This window comes from Synchiropus splendidus, chromosome 10 (assembly GCF_027744825.2).
Source record: "Synchiropus splendidus isolate RoL2022-P1 chromosome 10, RoL_Sspl_1.0, whole genome shotgun sequence".
Classification (NCBI taxonomy): Eukaryota; Metazoa; Chordata; class Actinopteri; order Syngnathiformes; family Callionymidae; genus Synchiropus; species Synchiropus splendidus.
Window position 1 is genome coordinate 12,498,838 of NC_071343.1, and position 22,079 is coordinate 12,520,916.

Consider the following 22,079-nt stretch of genomic DNA (forward strand, 5'->3'; position numbering starts at 1 on the left):
AAAATTCTGTTAGAAATTAACTGTCCCTCTCTTAAATGCCTTTGTTAAATCTCGTTTATTTCGAACTTAGGACAAGGAAAATGAAGGGAAAACTAGATTTAAAATAGCGGACAATGGACAAAAGATGTCATATACAAAGTTTAAAATTACTAGTTGCAGTCTCTATATATTCGTAAAATATTTTTCATTTTAATTTGTATTATATGTTCAATAAGAACACGATACATTTTCTGACTGAACAATGCTACTCCAGCTTGTCTGCGATTTAGCACCTTTCTTTTGATTTATCTTGAATCCTTGTATCATGTGACATTCCTCCTCGACCTCCTTATCTGTCTGATTCCGCAGTGACATCTGTCTATCAAGTGTCAGGCTGATGATTAACACGGCGTCTGGTCTACTATACCTGGCTATTTATGGGGCTATTGATTAACAAGTGGACTTCAACTTGGACGGATTATCAGCTCCGGCGATACAGAAGTGTCTGACTGACACTGTTTAGCAGGGTCCTGGATAAGATTCTGCTCAGAGGGTGTAGAGTGCAGTGACTGACACGAGACTGGGGGGGAAACAGTCAGAGTGTGATCATAAATGCTGCAACTCACATGCCAATATTGAATTCATGTTGGAGGTGAGCGAAGCAACACCATCATAAAGACAGAGAAAGTCAATATAAATAAGAAAAGTATCATCAAAGATTCTGAGCTTTGAGCAAGCAACCGTTTCAACCGTTATGTAGTGTGTGTGTCAACATACACACTTTTGAATCATAATGTGAAAATAAAATATTTAGTCCTGAATAGTCCAATAATCCCAAGGATATTCAGTAGAAATTGTTTATGTTCAGACACTGGCATGCAACAGGATTCAGCCTGCGTGTTGGTGGCTCCTATTTCAAAGGCTTTATACCCAGACATCAATTACAGGTTTAGAGGCAAAAGCCAGACAAACACTTTTTTGGGGGGGAACAAGAAAGTAAGACTGTGGAACAGCAAGAGAGGAGGAACGCATCAGTGCAAGGAGAGGGAACCTTGAGGTGAAAGCCAAGGAGAAAACCTGTATTTTACCTCATCAATATGATAAAAAGAAGGATCTTTTAGGGGGGAGATTTGGAGGAGATCAAAACCAACACCAAAACTTCTACTGAGGAGGCAAATAAAAGCAAGACAGTAGTAGAGACTGCTGCGCTGTAAGGATTACTAAGACTCCCACAAAAATATTTAATATCTAACAGCATAATTAAAGATCTCTTAACTAGGAACTTGTATGACTTCAGAATTGTCACGCAAAACAGCTTGAAAGTGGATTAAGGATTAAGGAACTATAGGGAGCTTTTTGAAGGGTAAAATCCATCATTTTCCCCATGTGCTTCCGTTTTCAATGTCGTTTTAAACTACCCACAACTCCCTCAGTCTCATCCCATCACTGACCCCACATGAGGCCATGGTATTAAACTATGGCCTTTGTGACTCAGCTGCATGATGCACAGTGTCTTCTAACTGTTGTGGTTGTGCGATTTAAAAACAAACAGTGCTATAAAAATGATTCCCCAAAGCCAGTCTTGTCAACTTGTCACTTCGCTTATGAATGTTGTTGCATTTGTTTTCCGCTTCTTAACACGTCACCAGTGAACAGTGAGCCGTCAGTCTTCAAACAGCTGGTTTGTCCAGTTCCCGCACTTTGCTCAAAGTCAAGTCAATAATTTGAATTCCTTTAAACTATTTATTACGGGACAGGATGAGACAGTAAGTGGGAAAAGGCGCTGGGTGGTGTTTTAGTAAGAATGGGGTTATTGTTATATGTTATTTGTAACAATATGTGGTATTGTTGTGTGAATGTAGTTCTGTGTGTTGTTCCCAGAGACGCTTTTGTATGTGGCCTCTCTATTCAGGTACAGAAACATCTCCTATGGTCCATTCTGTAAGGAGGAACCAAATGGCAGAATGAAACATCATTAAGATGAATAAACAAAGCCACACTGACACGGCATTAAATTCACTTCAATACTGCTGAAGGAAAAGTTCCCACTGAAAACACAGAGAGAAGTCGATGAGAAACAAATCACATTGCAAACGGAAATAAGCGCGCGCTGAGAGTCAGTTCTCCATCACGCTCAAAAGCACCATGAAGACCAGTTAGACCGACAGAGACCATGAAAACCATCACCGACGAGCCCGACACTGAGCCACGGACGCCTCGGCAGCGTGCCGCCCCTCCACCGCTCCGCCCTCCCCGCCCTCTCTCCTCCCCTCTCTCCACCCTCGTCAGTCCGCGCGCTGTTTGGCACCGGAAAGATTGAAAGTGACACAGTGGGATCAGAACTCGCAGCTTCCACATTTGCGTTGGTCTCCCACCGATCTCGATCTCCACTTGTCTGCCGCCTTCCCGCGTGACTTTTTGTCACTTTTTTTCCCTCTCGAGCGACGATGACGAGTTTAGACGCGCGCGGACTCGTGCCACACTGAGCGGGACCGAACCTTTTCCAAGTGCAAAACAACACGTTCAAGTTTGGATTCCGGTCCTCCACACTCATCCATCCATCCATCTATCCCGCGACCTCACGCCTCCTCCTCCACCTCTCCACGAAGCCTCCGAACCTACGACCGGCCAAAACTCTGGTGGATCTCCGCTCCATTCCGAAGAAAGACGCCGAACCCGAACCACAGCCCTGGATTCAATACTCCTGATCAATGGACAGAGCCTCCTCAGCGGCCAGCAGCGCTACAGACACCCCGTGAACAGTGAGTGATACCCCCACGCGCGCGCCTACACGCACGCGCCCACACAAGTATTCGCACTTTACTGAAGCAGCATTAGTATATAACTAACTGTCATCAATAGAGTGTTAAAAAGGTCGAACAGATTCGCTTCATCGAGCTCAAATATGAATTAAATAGTATAAACTCAAGTAAGTTCCCCACCGATGACACGATGTGCAGACGAAATACAAAACTGTATAAATTCCAGTCATGAAATAGTAATGTAGTTACCAGTTATTACCAACACGGGTCTGTTCATAATGACGCTGATGTTCAACAACCTTTGTAATAGCAGCACACAGAGACGTATATCTGCGTAAACATCCGACAAAACTGAAGGATTTGGGACGGTCGGGAGTAGTAATGTCGATGTATGTATGACTTTAACGTATGTCGTGTTTCCAAATAGTTCGATGTCACGTGGCCAATTTTAAAGGTTAAATAACCCCACGATGTATTAGCTTTGCATTGTTGTTGTAAACACACGCAGTGTCATCTAGTAAAAAATAAGCAACTGCGACATGTCTCGACCAATGTGGACGCAACAATATGTACAGATAATTCGCCACTATTTTAATAGTTTTTTAGTTTTTCTGCAGCAACCTGATACTTAAACTTGCTCCTAATAAATGCGTATTTTAGCTTCTGCATCGGACTTTTTGTCATTATTGTCATTATTATGTGTATTTTAATTAAATTAAAAAAAAAATGCTACCGCCACTTGATCAAGGCGAAACACACACGCCCACACACACATTTGATTTTATTATTAATATCATCGTGAATTGCTGTTGTAGCTATACAATCATGCATAAACAACTTTTACTTTGAAAATCAATATTCGCTCAATTTTTATTATGTTAATCCACAATTAATTCTTTAACTCGAATATCACTAGTTCGTGTATTCAGTTATTGCAGCAACAAAAATATTTGGATGTTTTAATAATCTGCAACAGAGTATACTGCTATAAAAAAATTATAAAGGATGTTGAAATTGTTCTTTTTTTTACTATCGTATTTAGGTAAAATGGTTCCTTCATTTTGTGTTTAATAGACTCTTGGAATAATTCATGTTTTTGCATGAACGTGTTGATGTGTGTTGGAATCACGTAACAGAAAAACGGCCTGGAATAATTTCTTTCCTCTTGGAGACATTTTAACTTCGTCTTCTTCGGGACACTTCATGATCAGTTATCTGCGGGGTCGTGGAGAGAGATTACAGATTAACACGGGGGTTTATATTGAATGACCAGATGCGAGGGTGATTTAATAGTTCACAGTAAAGACGGAGGGGGACACGCCATGGGGTGTGATAGATAATATACATCCAATAAATACACGTAAAAGAGAAGGACGGAATCAGGTGCCGCAGAAGAGTTGAGTTCCGATCCACAGAAGTCTGGACGTCAAAGGCCTCGAGTCAATTCACACAGACTCACGCGCACACACACACACACACACACACACACACACACACACACACGAAAGCGAGTCCAAACGTTAGAAAATGAAAAGCAGCTCGACTGACCGTCATGTCAAAAGCAATATTTGTATCTCGTCTAAACACCGAACAGTTAAAATCATATTTACAGCCAGCGCCTCAAATATACAGAAAAAGCTTGAGCAACCAAAGGCGGTATTTACGACACACTTAAAAAAATAAGATAACAATAATAAGCAAGACCACCTCCCCAACCCAAATAATAATAATAATAATAATAATAATATACTTCCGCCTTGCGTCTTTGTGTCATCTGTCGTGTCTTGTTATATTTTCATGAACGTAATCCCAATTTACTGCCATAACTAAAAACGTGTTTTCTCCTTAATAATTCTGAAAGAAGTTGTCTGTCTGAAGTCATTCACATTTTCCTTCCGTGTCAATCAAAGCTACCAATAGAAATAGAAATATTGGAGGCTATTTTAGAGGATAAATGACGAATAAATAATTCTCAAGTATGGTGGAAAAATCCATTATTTAATGGAGTAAACGCTCAGAGGATGGTGCGCAAAGTCGATGCAAATACTCAAGTCATTTTGTATTATAAACTTTATGTATAATATTTTTACTCCTTCTAGAAAAGATTAACATAATATTTCACTGATTCTTGGTGCTTATGAATATTAAAATAATTGTGCCAATCAGCAACAATATTCATGTTAAATAATAGAATGCATATCATGATAGCAGTTGCAACATTCAAATTCAACTGATGATGAGCTATAATAATAATATAATATATAATATAATATAATATTTTTTCCAAAATCTCATAGGATTTCAAAGGGTGACTTCAGGGCAGCCTTGTTATTTAATGAACTGACACCCAAATTGATTCACTATATTACTGTAGGTGTCATCATGTGACTTTGCAAAGTCAGTGGGAAACTGGAAACACTCAATATTGCTGTCAAAAAAGATCAGTGTTTGGTGAGAAAATGATCTGTTTGCATTGGACCTCACTTTACCTGGGATGTATGAAACGTATGAGTGGACAGAGAAAAAAGTCTGTTTAAGTTTATTAGCCTTGTTGCAGAAGCCTAGCTGGGGTGGACACTTGCATAACAGGACCGCTCAGTGGGGTGGACATTATTAAAATATTTTCATCCCTCACCTCCCACTGTTATGTAAAGCCATCAAAGGTCAATGTTATAGCATAATACATGCTGTTTCCTTATCATTTCAGCCTTATCTAATTCACAAGAAAACATAACCAAATATCCACACTGAGGTTCTGATGGTAGAAAGTCAACTGATAAGCACTGATCTTTAAATTCACAGTACTTGTGTTTTGGGTGGACAGATTGGTGAAAGGAATCCTGTGTGCCCACAAGTCACTTCTGCTTCAGTGTGTGAACTCAAATATGTGTTCACACATAATAAAGGGCGTGACAGCAGTTATTAATCTGCAGATTAGATAGCGAGGAATCTCCCGCAGCTGAAGATGCTGCACTTCCAGAGAGAGAGAGTAAAAGCTCTTCTTCGGCTTTTCAACGTGTGTGTGTGTGTGTGTGTGTGGATCTTCCCCAGCCGTGCGTGTGTGAGTCAGTGTGTGGTCCGGGTGAAGTGTAAAAGCCTGTGCAGCATGCTGGTTGTGGTTTGTGTGGCTTGGTGTGTGCGCAGATGGATGTTTAAACACGCCTGCGCAGCGACTAGCTGGATTTTAGGGGGCGAGGTTTTAACTGTTAACTATTTATCCCAAATGATCAGATGACGGGGGCCGCGCGTGTTTGCCAGCAGGCGTCCGTCTCTCCCTGCTCTTCCAAGAGCCACTTTCATCTGTGTGTTTGTCGTATTTAGGAGGGGGAAAAAAGTGTGTTTGTCCCTCAGATCCTTTCACAACTGCCCATGATCGCACCATAAATGAAAAACCCTGCTGTACTCTGTGCACACACATGTGTGTACATATGAGTTTTTAATACCCCCCCGCCCCGTCCTTCCTCCTGCTGCCTCGGTTTATCTGCTTCTGAGCCAAGCATTAACCAATAGCTTGATAATCCTGCTATAAAAGTGGCGCAGTCATGGGAAGAACAGCGTGTATCAGCAGAGGAGTTCACGCCTCTTCCTGTTATCAGTCTTAATAATGCTTATTAGGTCACGACCTCTGGATGCCCGGCTGTAAACCTTTCATTAGACTCGTAAAGGTGAAACAGAAATGAATGGAGTACAGCTCCCCAGGCGGCTCCTCTTCTTGGCACACGGAAAGGTTAGTTGTTGTGCGGCGATTGTGTTGGCGACAGTTTGTTCCTTTTTCTTGACCCTGCGTGTGAGTGAGACAGAAGAATCGGTTAGATTTTACGATATGTATTATCGGCTGCCTGACACGGTGGAGCAGCCTCCTCGCCTGTCGGCCACAAACTTTTCTGGATTCAAATAAGTCTTGGTAGCTTGGTAACCGAGGGTCAGGTCCAGGATGATCGTGTTTGATCGCCACAACAGCACGAAGCACTGCTTCCTCTTACGCTGCCGTGTCTTGACGTGCTAGCATGTTGGCAGGATTCTTAGCTACTGTAGGTGAATATCGAAAATAGCCACAAACAACCTCTGTTTGTGGTGTAGGTTGAAGACCCTGCTTCATTCTGATCTCCCCTGGCTGAATTAGACATGAAGCAGACTTAACTATGAACAGACTAAGATAGAAGGAAGCAAAGCAGAATGGAGAAAAAATACTTTTGATTAAAAAAATGATTATTACTCTATTGCTAAACTCACTATTTCCTTCAAGCTTCGAATCTAATCTGCTTTTTAGAGGTTAATATAATAGCATTGAATCGATAACTACAAGGGACACGTTTACCAGTCCATGATTCAATAGCTGTTTGCTTTTGTCTTAAAAACATTCAAGGAAGAACAAGGTTTAAAAAAACAAGAGTCTTAAATGGCTGAAAAATGTTCTGTAGTAACAATGAATCATGACAACTGAGTTATTTTAGTCGTCGACACGTTCAGTTTGTTGAGCAATTTGAAATTATTTACATTGAATTTAAACATTATGAATATAGAAATTATACCATATTCATTTGATTAATTTAAGATCTGACGCCAGATAATGGCGATAATATGACACAGTTTTTAGGGTGAATTAATGGCAAATAAACCAAAATTTTAATCACATTTAACATAATATTGACAATAGCTAAACAAAATAGTTAAATAGAATCAAATGAGAAATATACAGATTTTCTGGTGAGATATTTTTATGTGACTCTGTCTATGTATTGTATGTTTGAAAACTACATTAAAATACATGGATTTTATTTTAAAAAAAAGACATTTTATTAAACCTTTATTTTAATTATCAGCTGTATCCAGCAGGCTTAGTGATGATTTCAGTTATTAGTACTTCAGTCCAGTTAGAGAAACATTTTTCAACCTCAGAGTGTAACTCCCAGAACTCACCTGTCAGTTGTACCATCGGATCTGCAGCACCGCAGCAGCATGTGGTTCTCTTCTGACAGCACTGAGTTCCTGAGAGTTGTGTTGTGATGCTTGGCAGTGATTGAGCTCAGTTTCCACCATTTCACCTTTTCACCAGTTAGTTCACACGAACGGAGAGAAGGGGACAATCCCCGCATGGAAAGACAAGGCTTTGAGCCGCTGAGAGGTGATCGAAGTCAGCTTGACCCAAAAAGAAATGACCAACAAGTAACTCAGGAAAGTCTGAACCGGACTGTAGCAGCTTGTATTGGAGTGGGAAGTCGAAGTGTCACCACCATAAGTGTTGTGAAGTGTGATTGTTCACAACCACAGCTCACAAATGATTTCCCCCCTTTGCTCTTAGTAATTCTCAGCCAATTTTGAAATCAGAAAAGCACCATTCTACGACATGACCTCAGAAACTCCATGAGCTAACCTAGGTCTCGGTGTTTGAACAGTTCAAACTGCTCTTTATAAGACAGAAAAGAAGAGCAATAGTAGTATCAATAGTATAGCATCACACTTTTATCAACACTGTCCCTATTTGTTTTAACTTAAAACCAGTGCAACATGATGACAACCATTACAGTGCACGACCCAGTGGAGAAGGACGCCGTCGCTCACGTGGACACTCATTATGGACCAGTGTTTGTCAGCCGTCTGATTTGTGGAGTTTAGACTGACTTTAAATTACACGCCACACTGTGTTTGTGTGTCTTTGAACGGCGCATATTGTTTGTAGGTGTGTTTGCTGTTGCGCCCTTCTCTTGTATTTTCTCCGGGCGTGCTCTGCAATCTCGTCTCCGGCCCTCACTGCATGTGTATTTGTTATGTCTGGGATGGAGTAATAACGTGGAATTTGATAGCAGTTTATCGCAGTACCATCAGGGCAGACGCAAAACTTCATCAAGTCTACTGATACATATGAAAGAAAGGTGGGTTTTTGCTTTTTTTTTCTTCAATGGAAGATGGTTCCTAGTGACCGTTTCACCCAACTATCAAATGTTGACGTGAAGAACTGAGGATGGCTACTTCCTTATCACCAGGGCATATCTCATATCTATTGAATATTAACCTGTCCACCTATTATTCAGCCATGAGGCGCTCAGGATTGACATGATAACAATCTCACCACATAAAGATTCTGACCGTAATAGATTGTCTTGCTCAACCCACCCACCATTATTGTTATCAGCTAGAATGATGAAATAAAGATACACACCTGAACTGAAATGTCTCTCAAGAAAGACATTGTTCTCTGCATAATGTTAATAACATATATATATATATATATATATATATATATATATATATATATATATATATATATATATATATTTTTTTTTTTTTTTTTTCAATTTGATAAGAATTTCAAATACATTCAGAGTACTGGAAACCCTGGCCATTGTGTTGCGAAAAACATGAACTCAAATGTATATTCATGTATATTCAGTCAAACTTACATGTTATGCACGCTTGTTTATGTTGGAAAAATCAAGGTTCACTTTCACTTTTCGTTTATGCTTTCCTTCTCTGATTCCCGTGCTGCCAAATCCTGCGACTCAAGCACCATACATTGTTGGAAAGCCTCACTTCTCAGCCTTCAGAAATGATATAGAGATGTTCTTATCGGTGTAGTGGACTAGGCTTTGTAGTGCAGCTATGTTGTCAAGTCAACAGGGATGTCACCAATATGGACAGAGAAAAATCATCATATACATTTCCGTACCTTTGAATGAACGTATTCCTGGTTCTCTCCAGAAAGGTCCACTTCCTGAAACAGTCACGTGAACAGCTATATTTTTCAGAAGAAAAAAAACTCTTCATGGATTTTTCAAATACCAGGAAACGTAATTAAAACAGGAAGTGCTGCGAGATTAGAAGCTTTGTGTGTGTGTGTGTGTGCGTGTGTTTGGGCAGATGGCGAGATGTCGGTGAGGCTAGGTATTGATAGGCATCAGGGACGCCACAGCAGGTTTGGACCCGCTAGTGACAAGGAACATTCTCCCAGAGATGCTGAGATTTTTCTGCTGTGATTTCTTTTTAACCCCATTTTTACATTCATTTGTCGGCTTGTACTCATTTGTCCGACATTTGTAGCGGTCACTTTTATTTGCAGCCTCTCCGCAACGTGAATTAAATCTTCCAGCCTTTTATCCTGAAGCCATTAAACTCTCCAGCTCCCGCCCTGTTTTAATCACGTCAGCTCTAATGTTTGTCATTTATTACGCATTTTTTTGGAGCTGGAAAATACTTGCACTATTCCTGTGGTGGTGTTTTGTGTTAAACATGAGGCCAGAGCTGCAGAAATATTAAACATTGAAACATCGACTCCTCGGTTGTGGAGCGCCGCTCTACAAAGCGCCTCTGTGTTTTTCCACTCACGAACCTGATGCTAACTTGATCAGTATCTCGGATTTTTCCTCTGATCGCCTCTTATCTCTGCCTTCGCTCACTCACTCGCGCTGGCAGGGGTTGTCCAGCGGCTCATGTGTAAATAAAACAGTCCATTTGGCCCAAAAAACAGGGTTGGTGCTCCGTGACACTCTGGCGTTGGTCCGGCCTGGCAGAGCTGCGGCGGCATCTGCATTAGACCTTTGGCTCCACCTGACCAGGCGTATGAGAGAATGCTAATAAAGGGACCTTCTTCCATTCCTGTCACTCATTTCCGTGAAGGGAATGCCCCGGTGGTGGGTTTCCTCCAGGTTCTCCAGTTTCCAACTCAATATTAATAGAAAACATGCAGCGAAATTTGTTGCTCAAGACCTGGAAAGTCAGCTTTTGTCAGCAGTCAGGTTTTCACAGAGAGAGAGAGAGAGATTCACAGACCATCTAACTGTTCGTGGTGTCATTTGAATCCTGGAGTCTTTATTTTATGACTCAGCTTTGTTGCCTGGACGAGAATTTGAGAATCCTGTTTTTCAAAAACAAAACTCTGAAAACACAATTTTTTTTATTTTTGTGTTGAACTGGAGGTAACTGCTGCTGCACCTCACAAGTCAGAGGAAAAATTTGGAGTAGACCTCTATTAAACCAGATCTGTCATATGAATATATTTTGACTTTTGATCGTCTGAATCACACTTCACTTCACTTCCCAGATAGCTGCAAAGATAAGAAAAATAACTTTTCTGTCTCTGCCTTTCCCTTGAATTTATGCCACTTTGTATTAGAATGTAAATAAAGCATTGTCTTAAGTTATTGCTGAATATATTTACAATTGAGTTGAAGAAGGTGTTAGTTACAATGTACACAAGAAAACAAATACTGAAAGAATGTATTTATTTATTTTTAACAGCAGGTGAATATGAACAATTAGAAGAGTGTTAAGATTCATTCGCAGTAGGTAATAAAAGATAAAAAAAATATGTGATAAATATGATACACATTGTGTCATCCTCTTGCTACTCGGCATGTTAATTCCATTCCATTTTTTTTTCATTATAAAACCAAGCAGTAAAAGCAGTATTCCTGATTAATATTTTGCACACTGCATATTTTTCTGACCAGTTTTTGTAATTTTATATAATAGCTTTTTATTATATAAAATAGTATGATGCCTGATGATGTCTATTCGTATATTTTTTTGGTAACACTTTGGATTGGGGAACACCTAATAAATAATAATGACACTAATAGGACACTAATAAGTACTTCATAATGATTAATTACAAGGTAATGATCTGCTAGTACACATACATATATATATACTTTATTTATGTTAATATGCATTCCCTAATCTAAAGTGTGACCAGAATATTCTTATATTTTGTAGACAGAACAAGTTTCCTGCACCAGTCAATCATTATTATTCAACATTATTCAGTTGTATTCAGTAACTTTCTCTGCATTGGGGTTTAAATCCGATTAGATGGTCTAAAGATAAAGATTTTTAAAGGTTTCAAAGCTAGAGAAACTATTCCATGGCTTCCATCGGTTGGATCACTGTAAAGGACGTCTGGAATAATAAACCTCTCCGTATCATTTCCGTCGGCACAGACTTTGTGTTGCTATCCAACACCTCCTCTCATAATAAATAATAATAAATAATATGCTGTTAATTTACCATGGAAGGGACAGGAGTCAGTGGATGTTACCTATTTTAGCAGCCAGACTCCTCAGACTTGGCAGCAGACGCGCCTGGCGGTGAGCAGGCGTTTCAGAGAAGCGGTGACCGCCGTGTTGACCAGTTTAACCACGACATGGATCACAGACTTGCACGGCTGTCAACTCTGCTAGAAACCAGACTCATCAACGTTCAGTCAGGATCACGGCAGACATCCCAGAATGCAAAGCAAGCTCAGTTGTCTGTATCTTACAAAAAAGTTATGTTACAGCCATCATTAATATTATTAATATATATTTTTTAAATTTTGTTTAGTAGAAAAAAAGCATTTTTGCATTTCTCTCTTTTTAAGTTGATATGCAACAACAGCATTGATGTGCATTAATAAATGCACATCAATGCTGTTGTTGTTGTTGTTTTTTTAATTCAACTCATCGCAAATAGCAGACACTATTTGAGTCATCATCTTTGCATGAGCTGGCGCTGCAGTGTGTGTTTAACTTTTTTTCCTTGAGATTATATGATTTATTCAAGCTCTACACGGTGGATTAGTGGTGAGTTCTGCAGTCTAACAACAAGACGGTTCCTGGTTTGAATCCAGCTTCAGTCAAAACCAGTTTTTTCCACGGTCCTGATGTTTCTCAAACAGCTATTAATGCTCAGGTTTAACAGCTGAGTTTGTCTCTTCAACTGGGGGCGGATGTATTCAAGTGAACCAGAGGAAGTGAAAGTTTTGTCGATGTTTGTGCTCAGCTATGCAGATTGTTGCACTTAAAATATTTAACTGAGACACCAGGGCTTTCTCTTATGAACAACATAACAGGGAGGTGCCAAGTTTGCTCCAAAATAATACAGAATAAATTTATTATTATTGAATTTGAACCTACAACCAGGAGTGGTGGCCATTTATTCAGATTATTCTTTCTTGTATAAATGGAAGAAGCTGCAAACAAAAGCGAGACACAATGTTGGCCTTAGTCACATGACCAGGACTTATTTACGGTTATATATATATATATATATATATATATATATATATATATATATATATATATATATATATATATATATATATATATATATATATATATATTCACACACACACATATATATGTATATATATATAAATATATGTGTGTGTGTGTGTGAATATATATATATATATATATATATATATATATATATATATATATATATATATATATATATATATATATATATATATACACACACACAGAGTATCAGATGCAACTCCATACGCGGTGATGGTCATTTTATTTATTTATTTACTTCTTTTTCTTTTTTTTTCCCCGGCATAAGCATTCTTAATGAACATTCTTCTATTTTCCACAAAGCATTTTCCAAACGTCTGTGACTCTGCTTGCAGACTCATTCTCTCTAACTGGAGCTCCTCTGGGGGTCTGGAAGAGGATGGAGCGAGGAGGGGACAGTCCCATCACCCAGGACAGTCCAGAGCAGAGGGGCGGCAGCCCTGACCTCACTGGCCTCCCACCTCCAGGAAAGAAAGGGCGCCTGGAGCTGAATGGAAGTCCAACAGGACCCCGCGTGCGCCACAACGGAGCTCCGCTCAGACCCCTCGGAGGTAAGACACCCTCCTCTTTCACCTGAGAAAACACTTCAACTGGAGCTCCTCACCAGTGTTAACCAGCTTCAGCTTTCCTTGTTTTAAACTTTAAAGTTTAAAACTTGACATGACAAAAGTCTGTTTGATCAATCCAGGATTCAAGAAACAATATATCTTCAATTCTAAATTCAATATAAAGATTATGTTCATACGGAGTCTTGGACAGCATCCATAAATGATGTTTTTCATTTAAATAACACAACATTAATAAGGGCGCACATAGCACGACGACGTCCCTCTGCCATACCGAGGTATTTTGTACCAAACCCAAACACCACATTTGGCTGCACACTCATCCTCAAGTGTGTTTTTGGCTCAGTGCTGACCGCTGGTTCATACACTCTTAATCTACAAGTCAGAGGGGAACTGTATAACAGACGCTCCCCCCGAATAAAGAGATTGCTCCATTTGAACAAGCAAGATTTATTCAAGTCCCAGTGGATCATTGATCCGGGCATTCGTTGAGACTCTTTATTTACGGGTGTGTTGTACCTGCCAAGCACTAAAACTGAAGAGCGCATTAATGGGAAGGGAGGGAATAATGTCAAATACTTTCTAACCTGCTACAATGGCGTTGAAGCTGGTGAGAAAATATAGGTGTTGGTTGATGCCACGAAGAAATAAGGAAGTGCTGTTGCAACACAGCGGAGGACTATTAGCAATGTCAAGTGCCATTTGCAGATGCCTGAATTAATGGAAGTCAATAAGCACCAGAGCAGGAAAGCAGTAGAGGAAAGTGAAAATGCACCTTGTGAATACTCATGCACATCTGATTATTAAACATAAATTGAACACAAAAATGACACACAAATTCACACAATTGAATAAAAGGGAAACACACCTTCTATAGCCTTTATTTTCCCAAACCATATTTTCAGCATCATGAGTGACAGGAGGGTCCAGTTCAAGAGGTCACAGCACAGAACAATGCTAACTAAATAAGAGACCAAATTTGGACCAAAATCCATTTATGGGTGAAAGAAGCGATGAGGGGAGGGGGAGTGTGTGAGGGAGGAAGTGTGGAGGACGGGGCTCCTGCTGGGTGGTAATAATGACAGCTTATATTTGAGGACGGGAAACTAAACGTGTCTTGCACAAACCACACAGCCGCCACAAAAAAGCCAATGAGGACGCACGTGTGGAAGCGGAAATACGAAGAAGACATTTGAGTCCAGGAGATGCTGCCAACAGTGCAACTCTTTGGACGATTGATTTTGTTGGAAACAAGAAATAATTTACACCACAAAAGTGAAATGTTTGACCCAGTGTTGGTGTTAGTTCAATCCATTTATTAATAAGCAAAAGATGTTAAGCAGTGCATGCTGGCATGAGAGCAGAAGACAAAGCACCATACCAACACAGGTAGCTCCACATCACAGGAAGAGACGGGCGAGCTGGTCAGAAGAGGCTTCTCTGTGTTGACAGTTATATTTCCCTGCTGGGGAAAATTCACTTACTGGGATTGGCGCGAGGCTTGGGTGTGTAATTCACTCCAGCGGAGCCCAGAGGACTGGGAGCCCCGTGATTAATGAGGAGGAAATAGAAATAGAGGAATTGACTGATTAAAACACAGAGCAGGGCGGATGATGGCATGAGAACCTCATGGGTTAGTTTGAGGGGTCAAGTGCATGTGTGTGTGTGTGTGTGTGTCGCTCATGCTGTTGGTCAATATTAGTGCTGGGACGCTGCCTAATGCTCTGGCTGCATCATTTCTTCACATGCCTCTAATGAATTGGCAGCTGACTAGTGGCTCTAAGACAAAAGGCTTTTAGTAAAAAAATATATAAAGGCGAAATGCTTGCCCCCTCAAAACAGAAACTGCATCAGTTTTTTATGTTTTTTTATCCAATAAATGAGACCATTTTTCTGTTACAGTTTAACAACAGAAATGAGAAGTGTCTTTATTACGTATGAGAAAACTGGACCTCAATATGTTATTTTTTTTAAACTGATAGGACCCACCAAAACCATAGAATACTTCCCTTAAAACTCTTCCACCCCACAACACACAGGGACTTGTGTAACTTAAGCAGAATGCAAGCCTAAGCTTCACAGCCTTCTGAATCTGTTGGTTCTCAATGATGAAGAAGCTTATCCAAGGCTGAAAGGCACCAGGTCACAACCCGACAGTACATTTCGGACTTTTTTCCTGCTCAAGATGACAATAAAAGCAAGCTGACCATGTTCAGAATTAAAGCAAATAAACCACAGGTCCCAAAAAATAAAGCTGGTACAATTTGGGGACTTCCAAAAGATGACAGCTGCGACTCAGAGAGAAAAAACTCTATTTAGTTTCCCTTTGTAACCTTCCCAAAACATGTCTCCACTCAAACACTGCTCCTTGCGAAAGGCTAGCCTCAAACAAATTCCAGTCCGAGTAAACAAGTTGAATTTTGATGATCTCCAACAGAGACCTGTGTCGAGCCAAAATGAACCATCCAAAACATAATATGGACCAGCAGCGCACATAAGGTTGACCTCCATTGAACAAAAGATCACAGGTAGCTCACACATGGGTGGGCAGACTTGAATGTCCGCGGACTAAAACAAGTGATTTTTAAATCTCCATGTTCTAAATTACTGCCGAGTGTTTGAACCCGAACCGCGTCACCATTACACGCCTCACCTGCCATGAGCGTAACACACATGCTCCTGCTTCTGCAAGGTATAAACTGTTGTGAGCTCTTCAATCGGAGACAGACTGAGACTCTCCTCCTTGCTAGGTCTGATGATCCCAGTCTTCTGTGTGGTGGAGCAGTCGGACGGAGGGATGCCAACGGAAGGATGTGAAGGAAGAGAAGAGCATGCGGAGTTCGTGCTGGTCAGGAAGGACATTCTCTTCTCTCAGCTGGTGGAGACGGCGCTGCTGGCGCTCGGATACTCTCACAGCTCTGCTGCTCAAGCTCATGGTGAGTCAAACTCTCTCCACAGAGGACACGACGGTTGATGTTTCCACTGATATCCATGTCAAATGTTGAGTGTCTGACTGCGGTGTCTGAGTGAAACTTACATTTATGGTTGCATATGAAGAGAAGTCCAAGTGTAGAAATGAGATGTGGATGAGCACCTGAAGGAGGGTCCAATACACCAAGTGGGAGCTCAGCGACAACATAAACCATCCAGTCACACCACATACATTCAGTTTCATTTCGCTACATTACACATGGATACCTTCAATTGTCCATGCAGCAACAGCCATTTGCTTCTGTACATGTTGCATAAAGACAACTGAATTCCGGTTCACGAAGTAAGTGCTTTGCGATGTTTGTCAGTCATTCCGCCACTTAAGCAAGGCACACTCTACGATTTCAGTATTTCTCCACTTAAACAACAAAGAAAAATTGCGTGAAACAAACAAAAAAAGATGCCTTGGTGAGTCTAATAATTCAATGCCTCCTGTAAAAGAAGATTATATGACTAAAATTTGGTCCAAAAATCAAACGGCAAATTCCCAACTTTAAAGATAGGCTCAGCCCATCTGTGGTCATAGTTTCCACTGCCTGGGGGAAGGGTGTGTAAGGACCCCCTAAAGTTCCCACCTGTCTTATTTCGGTGCTCTACATTGATTGAAGTGAATTTGAACCTCCTTTATGTGAGTCTGTTAACAGGAAAACTGGTCAACGCCAACAGCTCAAACCATTTTCCACCAGACCAGATGCCAAACTCTCACTAAAACCCAATAAAATGAATGTGCTACTGCCATTGCTTTCAAAGGAAACTGCTCAAATAAAACATAAAAGAACAAATAAAATAAAATAAAACAACATAATTTTCTAGTTCAATTGGTATGTGATCTTGTACCTGTCCTGCATCACTACTTGTTCAGGAGTTTGGCTGTCAATCAAAGCAAATCCAGTGGTACAAATAAAACCACAACACGGGCAGCAACTGACATTTGTGTGAAGACTGCTGGCACTTTTCTAGTCATTCAACTGCGCTGCATGACGAAGCATAAAAGTAGCTACAGATGATTAAGCTTAAATTCTAAATATAACTCTGGAAATATAACATTGACTTTATTATTTTATTGGGATTATTGCCAGGTAAAGGACGTAGATACAGTGGGCCAATTGTGACGCACTTTTGCGCGCACGCCATTGGTCGAGGCCGCGTCTGACCAGATGACGTCACGCTTGGAGATGCACTAAGATGAACCTTCAGTTGTCGTGAAGATAATAAACACACACACACACCTGCCACAAAATACACTGAGCAATAAAAACCTAAAGTCATTACCCATTTCTTTTAATCTGAGACACATCTGGAAGCAGTTGGCGAGCACGAAGAGTTAAAACCACATCAAGCCTCCAGATTATTCGCAAGTGTCTCTGAGTGTGTGAATTTCAGCGCGACTCAGGTCAGGATGACGGAGGAGGAGACGTCTGTATAGAGCCGCAGTAGCAGAGGAACATTCACAGCAAGGCCACAGACAGAGTGAAAAAGCTATAAAAGTTCGACAAAGAGGATGAGTGGAACGTCTCGGAGGAAAAAACAAAACAAAATAGACACTACGCGCGTGTGTCTTTAGCATGTGAGGATGTTTACAAAGCAGGGGAAGGATTTACTGCTGTACACATGGCAGCCATCGGCGTCACGACGCTGTCATTTACTCCCAAATCCAGTGAAGTCAGAGGAACAAAGTTTAAAATCGAAATCTTGTCGTCCATCCTCAGCAGGCGTCACAGGCAGGGACGAGTGTGGCTTTGAAGAAGTCTCTAGGATTCTCTCCATCTCGTAAACAGGACGGCGGGTAATCCCTTTACGGCTTCAAGGTCGAACCCTCTTATCAGTGGAGTCGTCCACCTGAGGACTTGGACTCTCCGTCTCCACCTCTTCTGTTTTCTTTTAACGACAGCTGAGGCGGCGGCGCACAAACATGGAGTCAGGTTTGGGAGCTGTAACTAGCGTTTGTAGGTGTGATAAGTAGATAGAGAGGGATTTAACTGGGCTCGAGGCCGAGGACCATGAAAAATCAGGTACCAAACAGAAGAATAAAATAGTCTATACATAGTTTCAGTCATTTGTAAAAAAACAGAAGTGACAGTGATGGGTTTACTCATCATTCCACTCCGGCGGAGGAATGTCTGAGAAACTTTTGACTTCAAAATGGCGGCAAAATAGGGGCACGCCACAATCATTGTCTCCTTTTTATTTTTAAATAAATGTCGGCAAAATTCACCACAGCGCAGTGGTGTAGTGGTAAGAAGGATGCGGGTTCACATCCAGGCATTAATGGGTTCTCGCTGCGTGGAGTTGTGCGAACATAAGTTTCCTCCAGGGACTCTGCTTGGCTCCTACTGTCCAAAAACATGAACTGAAGGCTTCACATTGTCTGAAGTTGTAAGCAAGTGTGTGAGTACTAGTCTGAGATAGGTAAAGGGTGTCCCCTTGACAGGTGTATCTCCCCAGGTAGCTGGGAGACACACCTGTCCTGCACAATCACATAAGGCAAGTGCAGAAGAGATCAATAAAACTTTGAGAAAAATTGAATTCAGTGCATCACGAAGCTTCATATTTTCCCTGAGAGGTTCATTCACTCCCTCCGTCGGCCTCATCTCTGCCTTCGGAACAATCAGGTCCGTCCTCTATAAACCTCTCCAAGATGTCAACAGCTCAACACAAACAAAACTCTCAAGGACTTTACAGCGACCCTTCCGTCTGTGTGTGTGTGTGTGTGTGTGTGTGTGAGCACCATACACTCTGGTAAACTTTACTTAACCTGTGCACGGCTTCCTTCAGTTTGGCCCAAATCAGACCTAAGTTATTTACACTCTCTAAAGTGCTGTCATGAAGTATTGCAGACCAAATACACCACCCCTCTCCTCCTCACCTCCCTCCCCCCAGCTTCTTTTCAAACGAATACTTTTTTTTTTGTTTTTTAAAACAAGCGTTTATGTTAAATGAATAATTTCTGGCTTAAATTATACATTTTTGCCCCTGCGGTCCACGACCAAAATTACACAGAGTCCCAGCTATTTTCTGCCTGTTTGAATTGTGTCCTGCATTCTTGTGTCCTAGTGGTGTATTTAAAGTCCCAGCTGAGGACCACGGCCTTTCTTTAATTAGCTGTGCCCAGTCATTAACTGGGAGATATTGTTTATTTCAATTACAAGGGTCTGAAGGCTTTTATAGAATGGAAGGGTGCAGACGTGTACTTTACGGCTCTCTGCTGGTGAACAGTTAAGAGTGGTCAGCGAGGGACGGAGACTTGTGCCACGTCTGTCGGCCCAGTGTTGGTCACTCAACGGTGTGTCCAGTGTGGGTCACTCAACAGTGTGTCCAGTGTGGGTCACTCAACGGTGTTCCCAGTGTGGGTCACTCAACAGTGTGTCCAGTGCGGGTCACTCAACGGTGTGTCCAGTGTGGGTCACTCAACAGTGTGTCCAGTGTGGGTCACTCAACGGTGTGTCCAGTGTGGGTCACTCAACAGTGTGTCCAGTGCGGGTCACTCAACAGTGTGCGCAGTGCGGGTCACTCAACAGTGTGTCCAGTGTGGGTCACTCAACAGTGTGTCCAGTGCGGGTCACTCAACAGTGTGCGCAGTGCCGGTCACTCAACAGTGTGCGCAGTGCGGGTCACTCAACATTCCCTGAGTGATCCACACTGAATGTCCAGCTCCAGGCCTTTTATTTGAGTGAGCGATCTACAAAACAATATCAGCAATGTATTGTCACCGTGGTTGAACCTGTATTGACCAGGGTTTTTAAGACATTATAAAACTCTAATAATTTCCGCTGTCGAGGTGAGAAATTCTCTTTTGCCTGTGGCATTTTATCTTATCAGTTTGATAAGATAATAATGACTACATAACACTTAAACCGCACAATCTGATCGGTCTGCAGCCATGCTGGCGGCTTCAGCACAGCTTTATGTGGCCATGAAAGAAGCATAAACTTTGATTGTTTTGACTTGGAAGAATTCGCCGTTAGTTCTGTTCAGCAGCGAGTTCATCATGTGGCGTTTGTCACGTGAAATGTATTCTTAACAGCCAAACTTGTCAGTGTTGTTATCTAGCTATGACTCATCATTAAACATCAGGAATATCATGAATAAGCTGATCTTGAGGATGAAATGCTCCAGTGCGTCACATGACAGGATGGAGATAAAAGGCAAACCTGGCTCATCAGCACTGTAGCATTGGCTTTATCTGTGGTGTTGAGCGACGTGAGTTACCTGCACAACACTTTAACTTGGCTTAGCATGAGCTTCATGTCGCACTGAAAACCATGTGCAGTGCTTTTCAATGACTCTCTGTTAGCAAGTGTGAGCTCCACCTGTTCAAGGCTCAAGTAAAGCTTTCGAAAATCATTAAAACTTTTATTAGCCACACTTTTAAAAGTTTTTGATTTAAAAGTTATAAGATGACATAAACAAATAAAGAGTCACAGTTTTTGATCGACAGTTTGCATGATTGAAGTGTATTTATTTGGAATAAGGTATTAAAATTGCAAAAAGATTGATACAATTTTTTGGCTAAAAAATGGATTCAGAAGATGGAAAATAAAGGTGGCAGTTTATACTGGATTCAAAGGTAGACTGTGATTAAAAAGCAAAGCATAAAGCAAATTTTAAATGAGAATTAATGTAAGACATATTGGAGCAAATGAAATTACAAGGTGCATAAAAGAGGAAGGGAAGCCATCAATAGGACGATACAAAGTTTTCGTATGCCATAGAAGGTGTACTGCTTGTAAACCCACGCAAGTTCGGGGCCAACATGAGAAGTTCCACCACATAAAGCCGTCTTTGGGAGGCAACGTTTTCTTGTCCTGACACTGATGTCAAAATGTGGACAGGTGTGGAGCCCATTAAACGGAACAAGCCAAAAAACGCGTCTCCATTATTAATGTATTTGCTGTCACACTGTGAGACCCGGCCTGCACGCGACCGGCTGCATGTACATGTCCACTTGTGCGTGTGTCATGTGTCCTCTGTGAGTCGGTGTTTGTCTGCTTATTCATGCGACTGCTACCACGCAGCATGGCATTAGTGCTTCCTCCACTTATTTCTTTGGAATGCGAGGGCTGTGGAGCGGGAGAACACTAATATGGAGCTGGAAGAGTCGGTCGCTTGTTTACTGCAGAGATGGGATGTATGAAAGCTTTCATTATGAAAATATTTTGGGTCACTTGAATGAATAAATCGATCTTTATTTCAATCTACTATAATCTTATCTAAATGTCTTACATGAGAAACTATATGACAATGTTATAACTATTTTATAACACGGCTTCATTATTGTTACGTAGCGTACCATTCAGTCAATATTTCTTCTTACATTACACAGGGATTGAAAAGGTTCAAACTGCAGAACAGTTATAAATATAATTATTAAATGTTATTCTCATTAAAAGTCGATGGCCGTCATTGCTGTATGAAGGATCCTATGTGACGCAAATGATATAAATTCAACTATGATGGAAGAGATAAAACATCTCTGTGTGGTTTGTCTGTGAAGACATTGATCAGGGTGAGGTTTAAAATTATAAATAATTATGAAACACTTAAAATGAATACAAAAGAAACTTAAAACAGATTAAGCGATTACATGTGTTTCTATACTTATATTCTATATTATTATTATTTTCTTTTTTATTTTAGAACTAAAGTGACCCCAGTGAGCCACAGTATTGCCTCCCAACATGAAAATTAAAGAACATTTTCTTCGTCATTTCAGAGCAGTGAAACCG

General features: G+C 40.9%; 1 protein-coding gene across 2 annotated transcripts in view; it reads left to right on the forward strand.

The window, feature by feature from the left end:
• Positions 1-2,289: 2,289 nt before the first annotated feature.
• satb2 (SATB homeobox 2) overlaps positions 2,290-22,079 on the forward strand; it is a 43,673-nt gene continuing 23,883 nt past the window's right edge. For both annotated transcript variants that reach the window (XM_053877197.1, XM_053877198.1), the window contains exons 1-3: positions 2,290-2,741; positions 13,132-13,347; positions 16,113-16,298. In XM_053877197.1, the coding sequence (XP_053733172.1) occupies positions 13,176-13,347; positions 16,113-16,298 (358 nt within the window). In that variant the 5' untranslated portion in view covers positions 2,290-2,741; positions 13,132-13,175. The remainder of the gene's footprint in view (positions 2,742-13,131; positions 13,348-16,112; positions 16,299-22,079) is intronic.